The 20,997-nt window shown below is 38.0% G+C and overlaps 1 protein-coding gene across 1 annotated transcript in view; it reads right to left on the bottom strand.

The window, feature by feature from the left end:
• Positions 1 to 20,997, bottom strand: part of LOC121314424 (GRB2-associated and regulator of MAPK protein 1-like) — a 62,338-nt gene that overhangs the window by 13,178 nt on the left and 28,163 nt on the right. Inside the window, exon 3 of the mRNA XM_041247691.1 lies at positions 8,072 to 8,202. Coding sequence (XP_041103625.1) covers positions 8,072 to 8,202 — 131 coding nt within the window. The remainder of the gene's footprint in view (positions 1 to 8,071; positions 8,203 to 20,997) is intronic.

Here is a 20,997-nt window from a genome sequence, read left to right as displayed (position 1 = left end):
GATCCAAGCAGGGTTTCTTGTGTCTGGCTGTGTGTGCTTAATGTTTCAGTCACAGTTTCCTGACAGGACGCCAAAACAGGTTTTCAGTAATTAAAGCAAATCGCTATTGCTTCCTGTAGACAAATTCGAGAAACAATTTAGAGTTCTGCTACACACAACAGAAATCCCTAATCCTGTCTAACCCATTGTCAAAAAGCTTATTGGACAAGGTTCAATCCTCAGTGGTCTGCATGTTTAAAATGCATGTATAACATGTGTTGCTTTTCTTTCCAGCAAGAAACCAGAGCTCTCTCAAGGCCCCTTCAAGGAAACAGGCGGCTGCCATAGAAAACGGACAGCAATGCACTGCTGAATACAGTTTGTGTGTATGTTTAATTCATCTTAACTATTGCTGTGGACCCTCTAGATTTACTTATACTGTATTTAACTTCTGTTTTAATCGGTAAAAAAATACAGCATTTTCCAACAGTACTATGAAATATATCAACACTACAGACCACTGTTCCTGGGTAAGAGGAACTGGTATGTCCCTATTTGTTTTTTTTGTTTGTTTGTTTTAAGAAATAAAAGATAATTCGTTTCTAACGTTTCACAGTGCTGAATAAGTTAGATTATTAAAATGTTTTTTATTAAAAAGACATTTGTGTATACATTTTGAGTGAATGCATTTAATGATCTTAAAGGGGCGAACGGTGCTCAGTTTTCAAAATTACAATGATTAGTGTTAGTGTATATTTTGTATGTTTCAAACATATTCTACCATAGCACTTCTCTTACACTGTCTTGTACACAAGGTGTTCAGTACATATTTTACTGAAGCACTACAACCGCTACAGGTACCACCCCGCAATGCTTTGGATTACATACCCTGCTCCACACGGCAGCAGCACCATATACAGTTGCTACGTATAACGATTGGGTTGGATTTTAATACAATAACTTTTGTGTAAGCAATATGCACTAAACAAACCAAAAGATCGACTTTTGCATGCAAGTGACACTTAATGTGTGATTTATAGTATTCACACATTGTCAAACGGTTTCTGTTAATAGAGAAAAAAAAGAAACATACAGTGCGTGACAAACCTTCGAAGGTTTAAAACTACTTTTGAATTCCCAGCTAGTGCGAAGCTTCGAACCTTTGGACACAGCCCTAGTCAGTGTAGAGGTATGAGAAACAGCCTTAGTGCACTGTATATCTCAGGGTTAAGTCATGAAAGCAAACTTTCAACAGGAAACACTGCCCCACTAACAGATTTGTAAACAAACAATGCAATGACAGCACTTGCACAATATTTTTTTCCACTACTAAAGCTGATTAAATAACTGAAAACAGAAAAGCAATCTTTCTTAACTCCTTTACCACATTACGCAAATCACACCCACGTTCGGGTTTGTGCTGTAAAGACTGGTATCTGGATCTGTTTTTATTTCTTACAATGGGAAGATATACACTGCACAGACAATTGAGTTATGGTTGAGTCTTTATGCTGAAAAACACAAATTGTGCTTAAAGTATTGTTGTGGTTATACAAAACAGTGAATCTAAATGCTATTTTTTGTTAAAATATCAAATTAATATCACTTCCATTTAACAATACCTGTAACATGTACTGGAACTTGCTATGCTTTTTCCTATCTTCCCACATTACTTGAAACAACTGTCAGGAATTACTTCAGTCAACTGTAATCTATCCTGAACCTTGGTGGCACAGTTGGCTGCAGTCCCGAAATTAGTGTCTTCATTCTTTCCAATCAGGTAGCAGCACAGTGCACCGCAGTGGTGGCGTCAGGCGAGGGAGCCGAGGGGGGCTAGGCAAATCTGAGGGGGCTACGCCCCACTTTGTGTGGGCACGTACAGTGTCAATGTTTCGATACGTCTCGCAAAACTTCAGTATTAGGATGGTGGAATCTGATGCAGATTAAGTGCCTGTTAATAATAACAACAACAATAATAATTAACAGACACCTTTATCCCACACAATAATAATTAACAGACACCTTTATCCAACACAATTTACAAGGGTTACAGTGCAGTATGCAGCAGTAGGAAGAAAGTGCTGCTGCAACAGGGCCAAGGCTGGGCGCGAAACGGTGACCCAGCACACATCAAGTCCAATGGGACAATAGAGCAAAAGATCCGATCTGATCCGAGATCAGAAAAATAGGTGCTCTCGGCTCGTTTGGGCAATCGACCTTAGTACAGATCAATTCTTTTTGCCCTGTGTGAATGCTAACCTGCCTGGAATGTTTGTAATGCCCAGGGCTCACGAGGCATGTATGATCATATTTATTTAAACACTTTAGTCTTCATACACTGTGAAGTTTCTGCTAGCCCTGGAAATCAGATCTATTCTATGGAGTTGTTTGGGAATAAGTTTGATGCTAATAGTAGTCCCAGTCCTTCATTTGACATTGTTTTATTATTATTTTGAATTGTGTTTTTAAGCATATAGACCTTAAAGCAGAGCGAGCAGATTGTAAAATGGATAAATGTATGCTGTTCGTTTAAGCCTGGTTTGGTACACAGTTATATACAAAGTTGCAATTCTCATAATTGCTACATTGTATTGCTGCGTGTTGCAATTACATAAAAGCATTGCAAAAGCGTTGCAAATAAGACAAATCCTAAAGACATTTAACATACTGTAACAAAACCGGCCAATTTCATTGATAGAGAACTAGCAGAAACACTACTTTCCTATCTATATTTGATTAAATGTTTTACATCTGAAGAACATTTTGTTAAACCTTGACATTTCACTGCTTAGGTGAAACGTTGTTGTAAGGCAAATACATTGACTGAGCATCTTTTTTCTCCTGTATTTTAAAGCTCACTGACTTTTGAACTGTCTCTGTCATACCACTTTTACTGCCCACTTATGTCGCACATTGATGCAATGTTGAAAAAAAACCTTAAAACACAAATGACATAGACAAAATAGAAAATCCCCATACTTCATTTTTATTCGCCATTATCTACACATTGAAAAATACAGTGCAGCATAAAAATCAAATCAGGCATTTGATGCCACCATGTGAATGGAGGATAAACCACAATGTAAAAGAGCCGGGCTCGTTCACAGTCGTGGTTTTGGAACTTTTAACATCATCTCATCTCACCGACACAGGGCAGGATCTGTAAAGGTAGTGTGTCACACAACACTGCCCGTTATACTGTAATAACATAAGCAGTCACGAAGTGGACAAACAGCTGTAACATTTATAGGTTATATTTAAATGTTTAAGCAAGGGGTAGAAGTTGAAATAATTAGAAAATAACACCGATTGTTAACAACTGAAAGTTAAACTAAATATAATGTTTAAAAGTAAACCAATAAGTTGTAAAATGTGTTTTTTAAATAGAAAAAACACATTTTTTCTAGTAGGAACTTTTGAATATTCTGAAATGGAATCAACACAAGAGTTTGTGAGATAGTATTTCCTGGAGGGAATTTTTAGCAGCAACGCAGTTCCCACAGCAAGTGCCCAGTCCTGAATTCATGTTGAACATCTGTACTGTATTGTCGGTGCTCACACATCAAGCGCCCAGTCCTGAGTTCATGTGGAATGTCTGTACTGTATTGCTGGTCCCTGATTAACCCTTTGCAGTCCTATGTCGGACCAGGTCTGACAATACAATTTTCCCTTTCCAGTCCGATGTCGGACCCTGTCCGACATCATCAAAAAGACGTAATGAACAGGTCTGTAGTCGTTTTTTTTTTCGGAAAAAGCAGAGAAAACCTTTCAATGGCCAAGTGAAACCGATAGGAGCCGAATGAAGCCGAAAAAAGGGCGTATCTGATAGCTCCATGCATCACATAGATAACATGGATAATGGATAACATGAACATAAACAAAGGAGATAGCTGCTTCTGCATCCAGCACTCAAAGAATATCACTAACATTTGCAGAGCTTTTTGAGATGTTACAGTAATAAAATAATGACTTGGATTGCATTATTGAAGTTTGGTGATAAAACGAGTGATCAGGAGAGGATTTATCAGTATGCACATCTACAAAGAGGTATGGTTGGCTGGAGATGCAGTAATGAGTGTCCTTTTGCAATTCAATGCCTTTTAAACTTGTTTTACTCTGAAAAAAAATATTTTAAAACAGTGCGTGTAAAATAAACAGTGCGTGTGAAAATAAATTGGACCTGACGCACCTGACAAGTGCTGAATAAACGTACCGGTAAGGGTTAAAGTTGCCTCATTGAAGACGATACCTTGAATGGTTTTCGACTGTTGAAACCCACAAAGTCTACGAAAAGCCTTATACGACTAAGTCACATCGATAATTCAGATATTTGAGATGTCCGTTTTAAACTTTGCTTCAACAGAACGTTAGGGTATTACCATTACCCTGGTTCATTGAAATAGAAATGTAACCATTAACTAGTGGGTATTTATCTCCTAAAAGACCCAGAACCTGAATAATACATCAAAGCAGCTCGTCAGAGCCTGTGACACAATCCCGCCCGCCCACGAGGGCATATAGGCACAGCACACACAGATCTCATCATCACTTTTCCTTCAAGCCTGCTGCAATCATAGATGCAGCAATCTTGAAGATGAAATGGTTACATTTCTGTTTCAGGGAACCAGGATTATGATAATACAGTGGCTCTCAAAAGTATTCACCCCCTTGGACTTTTCCACATTTTATTGTGTTACAACATGGAATCAAAATGGATTTAATTAGGAGTTTTTGCCACTGATTAACACAAAAAAGTCCATAATGTCAAAGTGAAAAATAAAATCTACAAATTGTTCTAAATTAATTACAAATACAAAACAGAAAATAATTGACTGCATAAGTACTCACCCCAATTGTCTTCAGAAGTCACATAATTAGTTGAATGGAGTGTGAAATTAACGTGTTTCACATGATTTCAGTTTAAATACACCTGTCTCTGCGAGGTCCCACTGTTGGTTAGTACATTTCCTAACAAAAACTACATCATGAAGACGAAGGAACATTCAAAGCAAACCCGGAATAAGGTTCTTCAAAAGCACCAATCAGGGGTAGGATATAAGAACATCCAAGGCATTGAATATCCCCCGGAGCACAGTAAAGTCCACTATTAAGAAATGGAGAGAATATGGCACAACTGTGAATCTGTCTAGAAAAGGCTATCATCAAAAACTGAGTATCAGGACGAGAAGACCCTTGTCAGGGAAGCCACCAAGAGGCCTGTGGAAACCCTAAAGAAGTTACAGTCCTCCACAGCTGAGCTGGGAGACACTGTGCATACTGCAACAATAGCCCAGGTGCTTCATAAAACTGGTCTTTATGGGAGAGTGACAAAAAGAAAGCCATTGTTGAAAAAAACTCACATCAAATCTCGGCTAGAGTTTGCCAGTAGGCATGTGGGAGACTCTGAGACCAAGTGGAAGAAGATTCTATGGTCTGATGAGACCAAAATAGAGATTTTTGGCCTCAACACTAAGCGCTACGTTTGGCGCAAGCCTAAAACCGCACATCATCATGAGAACACCATCCTTACCGTGAAGCATGGTGGTGGCAGCATCATGCTATGGGGATGTTTCTCGTCAGGGCCTGGAAAGCTCATGAAGATAGAGGGCAAAATGGATGCAGCAAAGTACAGAGAAATCCTGGAGGAAAACCTGCCGAAGTCTGCATCAGACCTGGGACTTGGGAGAAGATTCATCTTCCAGCAGGACAAGGCCTCAATCATACAGCCAAAGCCACATTGGAGTGGCTTAAAAACAAAAAGGTCATAGCCCTGCCCTTTTGCAAAGAAGAATGGGCAAAAATTGCAGTGTCCAGATGAGCAGGTAGAGACTTATCCAAATAGACTCATGGCTGTAATTGCTGCTAAATGTGCCTCTACCAAATATTGACTCAAGTGGGTGACTACTTATGCAATCAATTATTTTCTGTTTTGTATTTGTAATTAATTTAGAACAATTTGTAGATTTTATTTTTCGCTTTGACATTATGGACTTTTGTTCTGTTGATCAGTGGCAAAAACTCCTAATTAAATCCATTTTAATTCCATGTTGTAACACAATAAAATGTGGAAATGTCAAAATGCTTTTGAGAGCCACTGTAACCTAACTCTCGTTATCACATACGAATGGGTATGAATACAAAAGCCATCGCAAGGCAATACTGCAGAATGACTGGAATGCTACAAGGCTAAACCAAAGGTTACCTTGCACATTGCCATTAGCAACTCCCGTAACAAGTAGCTAGGGCTAAAAAAATTGAGTAAGAACCCGCCTCTATGTTTATGTTGTAAGGGTAGACCCTGAAGCCACCGTTAACACGTTAGTTCCAAAGCCAGGGTTTTGCGGAGCCATAATATTCAGTCTCTAGAACCTGGCAAAAGTGTGGGGAGTAGAGCATACCGCTGCGTTGCAAATCTGCGGCACATGCACTCTGGAACAAAGCCCACAACGTTGCCATGACCCTGGTGGAATGGGCAGTGAGCTTTTTTGGAGGGGGGCAAGTTGGCTCACTCATAGTATTGACTGTGTCTGTGATCCATTTACCATGGGACTTCACCCCATAACAGACAAAAGACTGTTCAGACTGCCTCCAACTCTATGTTCTGTCCACATAATATGCTAGCGCCCGCACTAGCAGACTGGAAAGGCGGTGGATGGAAAGCCTCCAATTCCACACACTGGTTGATGTCGAATGCCAAGACAGTTTGACAAAAAAAGCAGGACTGGTATGAAGCTTAACTTTTGTCCTGGCTTCTGCAAAAATGAAGCAGGCTTTCGCAATTGAAAAATGCTTGTATCTCATTCACCCGCTTAGCAGATGTGATTGCAAGCACGAAAGCCGATTTAAGCGATAACAATTTGGTAACCGGATGGTAACCGGTCAGTTCGATACCAATTTGGTGACTTGTACCAGATGGTGCAGTAACCTTGTTCGCATTACCGCAGGAAGCAGTATACAGGGATGCCCATCGTATAAGCTTCTTCTTATTGTAAGTACACATACAATACTGAGAGAAGCCTTCGTAATGGTGCTGCAAGCAGGCACCAAGATGGCAAGGAGATACTGTGGAAGAGACTGTAAACAGTGTCAACCGAAGAGCTTATCTCGAGCCCTGCAGCTGCACTCGTTTTTCTGCAAAATAAACTCTCACAGAAAACAAACAAAACTTTTTTAAACACAAGCCTGAGCTACGCAGCCTATGAGAAGAACACATCAGCCGAGTCAAGTTGCTTGATCCCTGGGAAGGGCTGACAGAAGCTACCGGCTCCATGTGAGGCACAAGGCCGCTGGGAGACGTAACAAGCAACAGGCTGTGTGCAAATTTACATGTGATTAGATAAACTAATAACAATATTAATAATTAAATCGCCTTAATAATGTAACACACAATTAGCAGTAATAAGCAGTTAGAAGTAACAAGTACTCATCCATCTATGGCTCTCCCATTAGGTTCCACTGAAAGGAAAAATGATGACGAGATCTGTGTGTGCAGTCCCTATATGCAGTTGGGGGCGAACGTCACAGGCTCTGACAAGCAGCTTTGATATATTATTCAGGTTATGGGTCTTTAGGAGAATATTAGCCATTAGGTAATGGTTACATTTCGTACTTGATAAGGAACAGCATTTTTTTTTTTTTTTTTTTTTTTAAATGTGTATTTTTTTTATTATTATTAGGGCTACAACATTATAATGTCACTTCGACTAGCTTATGTGTAGACGAGACATTATCTTTTATGTCTTTTAAATTTTGTCAGGACCACAGTTCTTGAAAACTCACCTCTTAATAAATAATTTGCAAATGTTTAGAACAAATGTGATTCAATGAGTTTTTATGGTTGGAATTTTGCTTTCATTTTTTAAATAAAAAATGTACGAATGATTCGCTCAGGCAACCTGCAAGAGGTGGATTTATTGCAATCATGTTTCGTAAAATACCTGCTTCACAAAATGCCCTACTATATATGGGGTTTCAGGCTTTTCTATATATATAAAAAAACAATGTTCTAGTCCCCAAAATGTTTAACTTATATCTTGTGAGTGTGAGTGATTTATCTATTAGGTGCTCATAAATATTTGTTCTTCATTCTAACCTTAACGTTGAATGTTATTTCCTCCATGACATAAACCCGCTCAGGAAATGCCTTTGCCACCTCCTCCACACTGTTGAAGTATTGCACAGGTTCCTTTATATCTCGGTCTTGTTCCAGGAGTTTAAACTGACCTAAAGAAAAAAAAAAAAAAAAAAAAAAAGGATTTGTACTAAATATTCAAGAAGACACCCATTGGGTATAACACATATCTTTTTGGATAGATTCTCACAGGTTTTTACTTCTTATCAGCACATTTATTTTTCTGAAGCAGAAACTTGAATTACAATCATAAGACACATAAGAAACAGCTTAAGATTACTTACGCACCAATAAATTACATTTCTGCGTGGTTCATTTATCGCTTTTCATTTATGACAATTTGGACTGCAATCTACTTTAAGCCGCTTGTATGTGCATGCGCATCCAATATGGTAACTGCATTCTCTTTTTGTCTGTAAATCTTGATGTGATCTCTTACAATATCAGAGTGCTTTTTACTTCTATCCCCTCCAACCCAACGGAGCTTGTGAAAGCATTTGGCGCTACAGTACATCATAAGAAAATTAAACAATACAGTTATCCGTTCTTCGACTAGTTGAAGTCTGAAATGTTTCTGTATGTGTAATAGATGTGCTGTAGACTGAGTGCTGTCAGCAAAAAGCTGAACATGATTAACAGATTCAATTGGTGAATCTTCTGCATTTATTTCATTCATTTTTGCTAATAACATTTCTCTTTATAATCAATGTCTGGTAATTGACTTACTGTTTATTATCTGACTCAAAGTAGGCAGAGGTCATTCTGAATGCTACTTCAGTGTCAAGAAAAATGATGCAGATTTAATAAGAATAGATTAGGGATCATTATTTCAGGTTTTAATGTCAGTGTTTGGTGGGGAAAATAGAATTGCCTTGGAGAGGTTTCCTGGTTCATTCAAGAAATAAAGCAGTTAATTAACAAACAACTGCAGAGCAGCACTCTAGGACCTACTCAATTGATTTAAACACTATCTGGAGACAGTGACGGCATTTTATGCAGCTGCTTTTTACATAAATAGACCCTGAGGTGTGTTTCATTGTTATAAATGCTTTGTACCGTATATTGCTGTAACTTGTTGCCCTTGCATGTAATAAAGGAACTGTCAGACATTTTTAAAGTGATCTAATGTAGATTGCAAGTTATTGGCAAAGGAACATGTAATCAGCTGGAGGGATAGGAAAAGAAGTACCTAACAATACAAAAATAGGATTAATTATTAAATGTACTTAAACAAATCAGGTAGGGAGTGGAAGTATCTTCTAGGTAGAAAAGATAATGGCTTCCTAAAAGTTTCCGTGGTGCATAGGTCCTACACAGGCACATTACCTATTGTAACATAAAATATGCCTCTTGATAGTGAGGGCCCTGTCGCTGATTCTTGCGCAAATGTGTGCAGCTGGGGCACGGAACAGGAGGAGGCACACTGCTAGTCAACAGGTGGGCTCACCCGACGTCGAGCTGATCTGGAGGTCCGGGTTGGCTGAGGGGCGTGCCTGGGAAGGGCTGCTTGCAGCTCAAAAGGCGTGTGTTCCACAGGTCGAGGGGACTGCACCGTCATGCTACACAAAGGGGCACTTTGTTTACATGAAGGAGCACATCGTCCGCTCTGCAGGATAACTACTACAGAACAGCAAGACGGTGCCTGTGAAGGCTCTGCTCAGCCAGGAACCTCGCAACGACCCGGTCGCTGGGAGGCCTAGACTTCGCGAGCAACAGCACTAGGATAGTTTAAGGATGTTGATCCCAAAAGGTATGGAGAGGGCTGTCGTAGAGTAGAAGCTTCCTGGAGTGGGATGTCTCTTTTAATGCGGCTAGCGCTCTGACACTAGAGCTACCACAGCTGCTACCCTAGTGGCAGCACCTGTGTTGTTTAATAAACATGCGCGCCTGTGCGGCATGTTAACACATGTGCCTGCCTCATTATTGTTCAGTGACGACCCACACACGTAACACTTCCCACTGTTATATAATGGTTTATTATTCCAGCTGATATTTTATTATAATTGAATTTTTCCAAACTATGAGACATTTAATATATAGTATAGAATTATAAATCCACTTCAATGCAGTTCATTATGTGCTCTAGAATATAAAATATTACAAGATTGTGTTTACATCTAACAGATGTTTCACCAACATTAAAAAGTGATTTATCTTGTATGCCAAATTTAATCATGAGCCTTTTGTTGCCACAAAGACCAAAGGAATGATAGTTCTCACTGGAGGAAATGGATCTGACCCCTGACAATAGCCTGTTCAGTGCTGCAAATTGAACAACTTTCTGTTGAGAAATTCAAAATCTGAAACGCAGTGAAACATCTGCTCTGTTGACTGCTGATCTGTTCAGGAAAAAAAAAAAAAAAAAAAACCCTGAATGATACAGTATGAAAACTCCATGATAGAGTATGAAATGTGCATGACACAGTACTATATCTGCATATTCAGACTCTACCCATGTATAACGGCATCCAGTTTCTTTAGGTGAATCAAAAACAATCAAAAATTATAGTTTAATTTATAGTTATAGTATAGTAGTCAGGGGTTTTAGGAAATTACAATATACCAATATGGCACCATAATACAAATAGCAAAATAATAAATGGCAGTAAAGGAAAACCAAACTGTGTAATAATTACACAATTTCCATAGGTTGGCAGTACATTTACTTAGCTTTTTGTAGATCACATTCTACTCAAACCTTTAATTTGTGCTATATTTAATCAACATGAGGGTAATTATATTCATTTGTACCAAGTCTCTTATTAGTTAGACATTGGCACCTGTTCAAAAAATAAATGAAAATAAAATAACAAATAAATAATAATAATAATAATAATAATAATAATAATAATAATAATAATAATAATAATAATAATAATAACAACAACAACAATAATAATAATAATTTGCAATGCAGTGAGATATTAGCATTCGCAGGTGTGGCATCGTGAATAAATGGAATCAGGTTTTAACAAGATCTTCAAATAACATGTATTTGTCTGAAATACATTTCATAATACGGCTACATTTCTAATTAACACATGTTACACACAAGTACAACTGCACAGCCAAAATGATACGTTGTGTATATTGTCAACTGTTATTATAATTATTCTGTTTTACATAATAATACAGTGGTTTGGGGGCACAAAACCAATATTATTTAAACTCCATTTTTATTGGAACTTTTTATGTTTTCTTTTTTTTTTTTTTTTAATAAAAACAACTGCCTGTCAGGAGCCCACAAATAAATTAGCTCCTTAAAACTCACAGCTGGTGAGGCAGCTCAACTGTTTACTTTCCCAGCAATTTAAAAAACTAAATATTACCAGAACAGAAACTATCCCAAAAGGCTCACATACTGTACAGATGTTTTGTGAACAAGCTGTAGTTACTCCATCTCTCCTTTCTGTGGTACATTATTTTCTAAACGTTTTGGTGGAGAAGGACAAGCAGCATATTCACAAGAGCCAGATACTGTCGTTCAATCATACACTGATAAAAGAACACCAAATAAAATGAACAGTCCTGTGATGTACTGAATCCAAGCTTTACCAGCACAGCAAAGGCCTTGTGTTCACAGAAAAGAATCCATATTTCATGTGATGGGTAAAAAGTTCAGAAAAGCTTGTGAAGTGTGTCATAGAGAACACAGTAGATGAATGTGGGGTAATAGTAAATCACAATAGTTGTGCGGCAATGCTGTAGCCTGGGCACACTGAGTGAAACACTGACAGTGGGCTATCAGGTGTCACAGTAAATCACAGCTTTAATCCTCTATCTTTTGAATATCAGCACAGCCAGACCTCATAAACCATTCTATTTCTGCGGGTAGCCCATATTTCTCTTAACTGATCACAGGAAGTAAATATTGTACATCAGTATGTGACACATGGTATGTGCCAGTCACATCTAACTTGCACTGGAGGGACAAAACACCCTGCTCAATTTATTAAAAAAAAAAAAAAACACACATAAAAAAAACACCACTGAAAATCAGCTGAATGCAGAAAACAAATGAATAAGGCATTAGCTGGAACGTTTCTCTGCTTGACAGGTTTCAGTATTTGACTGATACAGTATTGATTTTCAGACATATCTTAGAAGGTAACGAGGCTGTATAATGTTGCAGGTGAAAGAACCACATGCTGTAGAAGAAAAAAAGGTACCTGGATTCTTAAACAGGAACACTAAATAATTTCAAGGATTTTCAGGTATTGTAATCGTATCATCAGTTCTAGAACTTTCCAGAAGTTACTCCAAGTTTACTCTGAATCTATCTGGAATGTTCTGGAAAATAGGTAAATTTCAAAATATCACTGTCCTGGTCACAAAAGCAAAGTTTGTGGGGAATAATAGCCATTTTCTATACTTTTGAGGCATAAGCAATTAGGAAATAACACTTACTACCCAGGAACAAAAAAAAAATAAAAAATTTGTTACACGGTGTAATTTCACTGAACAACTATTTAAGCATTAAAATGGGTATAAAACTGTGGAAGGGTGGTGGGTAATTCACTGACATGGGAGACAGAACAGGTGTACTTGAAACACCAGTTTTATTTTGAAGTAGTACTCTCTTTTTATCTGCATACATATCTACATACATAAATACATAAATAAATAAATAAATAAACAGCACACACACTACACAAACATTGGTTTGGCCCATGGTCCGCGCTGTAGTAATATCTAGCTATATCTAACATTAACAGCGCTGAGAATGCAACAAAATCCGCGGTTTGTAGAGATTGCAAATAAATTAAATAAATACATACATACATACGTACATACATTTCTGTTTAGGCTAGATAGTTGTTAGCTTGGTATGTTTTTATTCTCTATTAATTAAATTCTATTCATTGAAAAAAGGAAAGAGAGAACCAGAACGTTATCATTGTTTTTATATTTGTTTGAATAGGGGAAGTTAGCAGGCAATGTTCCTGCGTGGTGGTAGGGGACAGGCAGGCATGAACACTTTTAATTTCAACACTAACCCTAAATAAAATGTTGTTCCTTTTATTAAGCAGCAGTACAATCGGGAAGCAGTGGTATTTAAAAATAACAGAAGCCAGATTTCACTTTAGTGAAGTATAGGCTACAATATTTCTTTTCATTAAAATTGTTGTTTACTGAAATTAATGTTCAGCTTTCACAGTGAAGCTTGTTGTGTACTACTCATTCAATCAAACCAAGCAGTGTAGGAATTTGCTTGTATCGTTCAAGATATTTTTCAAATCAAGTAAGCTTAGTTCATTTGTATATAAAAAACGACAACAGTCGCTGTCCTCCTTTCGCAACCATTGTCATCTTTATGGCACGTAAATGGTAAAGTAATGAAATGCCCTGGCAGTGGACTGTCTCTATTTAGCGCATGCAAGAACTTACAAAATGGATAAAACTGTGTTGAGAACGGTAAGAAAACGCATTTGGGAGCAAAATATTTAATGACAATTTTAACTTTCACAGCTGAAGAGGTGCTGGGGCTATGCCTCGTTACACCCAAATGATGCGTCTTCATTTTGCAAAAAAGTTGCGATGGTTATACACCTTGAGAGAGTTGCGGTTCACTTCCTGTATTAATTCATGTTAATTTATTCATTTCCGCAGCGCTGTGATAATTGCAGTTTCTCCGCAACTCTTTTAGATTTCACTCACTTGAGATTTTACCCAAAACATTCGTAACGCAAGAAGAGTTGCGAGAAAGATGAGGAAATTTGCAAGACCTTTGAATAGTTGCCCCTATGTTTCCCTTGTGTAGTACCAGATACATTTTTAAAAATGAAAATACATGTTCTAAAAAATGTGTTTCTTTCAAAACTGCACATTTAAGACATATAACGAATATAACTGCATAACTGGTCTTTTTTTAAATTTATTTTGTCAGCTACCCCCCCCACCCCCTTCCAACAGGTGGTTGTGTGCAAATCTATTCCCAGACAGAAACATGATCACAGGATGTTAGTGGCTGAGTCCATTGAATTCTTGCCTGTAGGTCAACCAGTCAACAGCTTAAATATACATGTCTTGAGAAAGATATACTTTAGCTGTGCTTAAGAGTATAAGCAAGGTCCTTTCTGCAGGGAAACTGTTTCAGGACCCAACTGTACTTACAAGATGAGCTGCATTAGGACACTAATACTGCAGTTTAAGCAAAACGACTGCAACCCTTTTAGACCACTGGCCAATAGAAGGTAAAATATAGCAAAGCAGAAACTGGAATGCAAGCGTACACCATGGCAATAGTATAGGCTGAATGTGAATTTATGCTTACAAACACAATTGAAAGGCTGATTAAAAGACGGGCTGCTGGTGGTCTACTGTGGGATTACTAGACACACAAAATAACCCAGTATGGTGAAATACTGGTCTAAGTAATGTCATGAAGGCATTAACTAAATGCCCAATAAGACTACTCATCAGACCATTTAAAATCATTATGATTAATAATAATAATAATAATAATAATAATAATAATAATAATAATAATAATAATAATAATAATAATAATCTTTATTTTTTATATAGTGCCTTTCATAGTGGACCACCATCACAAAGCGCTTTACAAGCTATGAGACTAGGGTGTGTGAATTCTGCATCAGCTGCAGAGTCATTTACAACCTCTCACCCGAAAGACGGAGCACAAGGAGGTTAAGCGACTTGCTCAGGGTTGCACAACGAGCCAGTGGCTCAGCACTGGGGTTTGAACTGGGGAACCTCCTGTTTACAAGCCAGTTTCTTTAACCCCTGGACCACACAGCATCCTGTGGACCTCCTGTCTCCTCATTGGCAAAGTTGGAAGAGAATAGCACAAATTCAACCAGGTGTGTCATTTCTGAACAAGGATCCAGCCGCCTGATGAGTTTAAATGATTTTTGTTTTGTTTTGCTCCTTGACATACACTCATCTATGCTTATTGATATATGCGCAATGAGCAGAGTCACGATGCTCCATGCTGCATTCAGACTTTCTATCTGCAGCGTGTGCTTCTGAAATAGATTTCCAGAAACAGTACAGCAGAGTGTTGTTTGTCACTGCGTAACTGAAGGCTGGCTTTTCTCTAATCAATAACAAGGTCTCCAGAGGCCAGACCAGCTATACTGAGGGCACTCATCTCTCTCTCTCTCTCTCTCTCTCTCTCTCTCTCTCTCTCTCTCTCTCTCTCTCTCTCTCTCTCTCTCTCTCTCTCTCTCTCTCTCTCTCCTCTCTCTCTCTCTCTCTCTCTCTCTCTCTCTCTCTCTCTCTCTCTCTCTCTCTCTCTCTCTCTCGATTCCACTACTTGATCTAATCTAAGTTCCCTACTAACGGCTGGTGGCATGTTTGTAATGCATTTCATCCATACTGTATACAAAACCATTACATGTATAATATGCAATGGTAAATCCAAGCAGGGTGCACCACTTAATTTTAGTCAAATTAGCCATTGGCAGAACTGAACGTGTTGATACTTTTCATATCAAAATACTATGGTAAACCAAATGAGCATTCAGATATATCTGAAATAAACCTGAAAACAATCTGCCAATATGTGTTTCAAATATTGTTTACTGAAAATAATAAAACATTTAAATATGAACCAGGTAGGTTTCTTTAACATCCAATACAACTTTATAACCATATATCCCATGAATAAATAAAAAACAAAAAGAAACAGGAACAGGAACTCATTATGAACGCTATTAAGTTTATGTCTCTGCAGTGTACATTTAGTGTTGTGACAAGAGATGTCTAATCAGATCGAGTTTCAAATTGACACATCAGAAAGAAGAGAAGAGAACGGATTGTGAGAGCATTTCCCTTGGAGTAAAGATGCATACTTCATTCTTGCACAGGCAGGTGACACATACCCTTACCCTTAAGTATTTTCAGATTTCTGTTTTGTTCATACCGAGGCTAAAATGATCTTGCTACAGTATACATGGAATGTAAACAAAAGCTCACATCCAGGTCATACAAACAGTAAAGTGATGTAATTGTTGTAAACAGCTTGAAATATTTTACAAATAAATGCTGGAACAAACATTTGAATATTGAAATGTCAAAGTACAATAAATATATATATATATATATATATATATATATATATATATATATATATATATAATATATATATATATATATATACACACACACACACACACACACACACTGAGTGTACAAAACATTAGGAACACCTGCTCTTTCCATGAAATAGACTGACGAGGTGAATCCAGGTGAAAGCTATGATCCCTTATTGATGTAACCTATTAAATCCACTTCAATCAGTGTAGATGAAGGGGAGGCAGGTTCAAGAAGGATTTTTAAGCCTTGACACAATTGAGACATGGATTGTGTATGTGTGCCATTCAGAGGGTAAATGGGCAAGACAAAAGATTTAAGTGCCTTTGAACGGGGTATGGTAGTAGGTGCCAGACGCGCCGGTTTGAGTGTGTCAAGAACTGCAACGCTGCAGGGTTTTTCACGCTCAACACCTTTCCATGTGTATCAAAGATGGTCCACCACCCAAAGGACATCCAGCCAACGGCAGGCCAGTGGTCGAAAACGGCTCATTAATGAAAGAGGCCAAAGGAGGCTGACATGAATAGTGCAGAGCAACAGACGGGCTACAGTGAGTCAACTGACAGTCCAGTACAAGATTGGTGCCAAAAGACCCATAAAAGAATGCGACACGAATGGGTATGGCAGACAACGACCTAACAGAGTTCCACTTCTTTCAGCAAAACACAAGAAACTGCAGTTGCAGAGGGCTAAGGAACGAAAACATTGGAGGATTGGAAAGACATTGTCTGGTCTGATGAATTCCGGTTCCTGCTGTTTCACGCTGATGGGAGGACTAGGGTATGGAGAAAACCACATGAGTACATGCATCCATCATGCCGCGTGTCAACATTGCAGACTGGTGGTGGTGGTGTGATGGCGGGGGATGTGTTTTCATGTCATACATTGGGCCCCTTGATAAAACATCATTGCCAATCAGGTACATCCCTTCATGGCAGCAGTGTATCCATCTTCTAATGGATTTTTTCAGCAGGATAATGCCCCATGCCACAAGGCTAGGATTGTCCAGGAATGGTTCCATGAACACGACAGTGAATTCAGCTTACTGCAGTGGCCTGCCCAGTCACCAGATCTCAATCCAATTGAGCATCTGCGGGACGAGATGGAACAAGTTATTCGGAGTAGAGATGCACTACCAGCCAACTTGACACAACTGTGGGAAGCATTGGAGTCAACATTGGCCGGCATCCCTGCGGAACGCTTTAGACACCTTATACAGTCCATGCCCCGACGAATTGAGGCTGTTCTGAGGGCAAAAGGGGGTGCAACTCAATATTAGGAAGGTGTTCCTAATGTTTTGTACACTCTATATATATAAGATCAGTATTCTTTATCAGATCTCATAAATAATCTTCTTCAGCAAGCAATGCATACCAGATCCTGTGCGTCAAACAGGACGTGGCTGAGTATCACTGAGAGGTTAAACGTAATGTACCATTTCACAATATGGCAGCAGCGCTGCCAAAATACTGTAGGTGGAATTCCTGAAATGTGACCAAGGGCTTTCTTAGTAGCTCTTGAATTACACTCTAACAGAACAGTTAATGTAATTTCCAGAAATATGTGATCCACACAAAGTACTGTATGTTTCAAATGTGATGAGCATGTTGGGAAAAGAAAAATAGAAATTGTTCCAATGATGTCACATACCATAAAAGGGTAACAAAAAAGGACAAACTTTGTACATTGAGGCATTCGTTTTAGCAAATTTTGCAATGTCTTTTTAAATCACTGACTTGAGCAATGTACTATATAATACACACACTTCCATATCTCCTTCATCATGTCTAGTTTTGAGTTTCAAAAACAAAGAAGCAGAGGACACGCAAGGGCTTATAGTAACAACTACTACAAAACTGAGGCTGACTAGATGGTAAAAACAAAACCAGCAGCAGCATGATCAGGGGGAGGATTTTCTAATAACTTAGTGGTGCGTGGACAACAGAAATTAAACAGCCAGTGTCACGTCTACATCAGCTAAATCAATAAGAGATTTATTACATATGCTGTTGTTTCTCTGTGTTTCCAGTTCACCTAAATATCTATCAATTATAAAAAGCTTGGTGTATCTGCCCATCTCCACTGGAGATTGGTCACCAATGTTTACATCCTGGCAGGAATCCTGGAATTAACATAAGGGGCACCTAACTAAATCTGTGAAATCACCTATTTATTTTCCCTATCGTTGTGTTCAAGTTCAGCAGTAAAACAATTCATCCCTAATTCCCAGATGTACTTTTTTTTTTAAATCTAGTAAAATGATTGCTCATGTCGCCTTGAAAGAAAAACAAACAAAAAAAAACAGCACTCTCAGACATGGGAAAACACAGGACTTTTTCAGGTAAGATCTTTCGTAATGAAAAAAAGAACGCACAGTACTGTATGTGCAACAGGTTTAATTATGCTGAAAAAAAAAACATTTGTAGAGAGATATATACATAGCCCAGGAGACAGTAATTATTGTTTGTTTTAATATCTAGTCTTTAACTTCCTCTTGTCACTGGTAAATCACACTGGTAGTAGAGGGCAAGTTGAAATGCCAGTTTCACAAAAAAAACATATCAAATTGCAGAAATGTGTGATGCACAGAGAATGATTTCAACAGTTTAAACTCCAGACGGCAGTTGGCACCAGGCTTTACACTTTTATGAAACAGTGATTGAAAATCAATATGAGGGACAATGCTAAGGGCTTTGGCACAGTGCCAATCCTACTGTATAACCTTTACAAAATGAAGGGATTAAGAGAGAACTGTATTTCATAAATATGCTCTCTTCAGATAAAGGACCTATCTATTATTCCAGCAATCACTATCTTACAACAGCTAGGCCCAACTTCTGAAAGCAGGAAACTGGATAAGTCTAGAAAATGTGTTAAATAATAGTGCTTCTACACAGCAGCAGCTTTGGTAGGCACCATGCAATAAGAATGATTCAGTAGCACGAATAGTGATTTTTGAAAGCAATAATCACATGTTTAAATGAAGAGCTTGGTCTAAAATATGTAGTGCTTAGATACAGTTACCTAGTTTCCAAGGTAACTGTATCTAAGCACTGTGTTCCTTAGTCTCTCTTCAGTGTTAAGAAAAACAATACAATGCAGAAATATGTTTAAATACATTGCTATTTTTAAGCTAATGAACATATTGTTTTTGCTTGTGAAGACTGTCAAAGACAATATGTTTATGTTAATTCTGTTAATGCAATATACAAATATTTATATTAACTGTGAAGCTAAATACAATTTTCATTCCTATATGTATTCAAAATCATTTATTGTGTGTGATTGACATTAAGCCAAGTGATATAAATGACTTTGAAGAACTTTGAGTGTCCTGGTGAGACAAATTAAACTAAAAGGTTATCCCAGCCCAGTCGGAAACAGTATAGAGTGAAGAATACTTCTACTCAGAGCTAATCAATTAGTACTGACATGGTAATGTTCATGATTACAGTATAGACATGGTTTGTTTTCTAAACATTGTTAACTGTGTGGTGCTGCGAACAGCACTGCTGAATCAAGATGCACCTTTCGTTAAATTAAAGAGCACTTAAAAGTGTTACTGAACAGACTGTAGGGTTTAAAACACAGCACACTACTTTCCCTAGCTTTCTGCTTTGTTGTGCATATTCTTTTCAACATAATTGTGATTGTTTTGATATTTTTATTAATATATCCCTGGTCCTTAAATCAGTTTTGACCAGTTATTTCCATTTCAAATCGGTTATGCTTTGGCCTTCCCGTCAAAATGTCTTCTAAAATTCACAACATCGCCTGCTAAAATCCAGCCTGTTCAAATCAGAAACATTGAATTGGTTCACGACTCATCTCCCAAAGCTCAGTATTTTGATTGATTCATCTATCCTACATACCTGCTCGCTCCAGCACAGGTTCAATGGCGCAAGGACAGGTTCATCAATATCTGACCAATTAGAGCAAACATGCAAGACGTACAGGGGGCATACCCATAACCATATTTATGTTTGTACTCAACATGTGCATATGACATTGTCACTCTTTATAACCTAGGCAGTACTCTGTTGTGTTACTTAGCGTGTCAAGTTCTTGCTTAAGGTTTTATATCACTGGTTCTTATTCCAGTCTAACCCACCAAGATTTATTCATTACCATTACATGGGAATGGCCATGCATTTTCACAAACCTGTTCCCATTCCATCAGAACTTAAATTATGGACTTCAAGGCCATATTTTGAGGTGGCTATAGTCTGTAGCTATCATGTCCAGTAGTTTTGCCCAATGCTTGTTTAACAGGGTGCTGGAAGAAATACTTGCACAGTTGTTAAGACGTTGCTCATTTGGGGTGTGAGACAGCTGGTCTGTACTCAGACGGTTAGGTGTTTGTTCTCACCCAGCACACAATACTGAATGCTCATTAACCAATATATTTCTATTTATCATAACCTGCCAAAACAAATTGCATTTCAACACTAGCCAGCGCAGTTCTTCTACATCCAATTTAAGGAATCAGTAAGTGGTAATGGGTTTGAATATGGCAAATTAAACCTACTTAATTCCCTTAGCGATATATGCAATCAAAATCAAATAACAGGAAAACAGATTATAACAACATTGTTTGCACTTTATGTAAAATTGTATTTTTTCTGAAAAAATAAAAGAAAGTCTTCTACTTTATTCAAAAGTAGTAAACTCACTGTAAGTGAGTGGAGTGGAATTATATACAATTACAGAGTTATTTCACTGACATGTTTGGACGAATTAAAATGCTTATTAATTCCATAACTGATAATATGATACTAGTATTACTGCACAATATAAGCCTGCGAGTCTGTTTTTAAAGTCAATATACT

The sequence above is a fragment of the Polyodon spathula genome, chromosome 4, assembly GCF_017654505.1.
Source record: "Polyodon spathula isolate WHYD16114869_AA chromosome 4, ASM1765450v1, whole genome shotgun sequence".
Taxonomy (NCBI): domain Eukaryota; kingdom Metazoa; phylum Chordata; class Actinopteri; order Acipenseriformes; family Polyodontidae; genus Polyodon; species Polyodon spathula.
The sequence above is the reverse complement of the archived record's forward strand: the minus strand, read 5'-3'. Positions and strand labels throughout refer to the sequence as shown.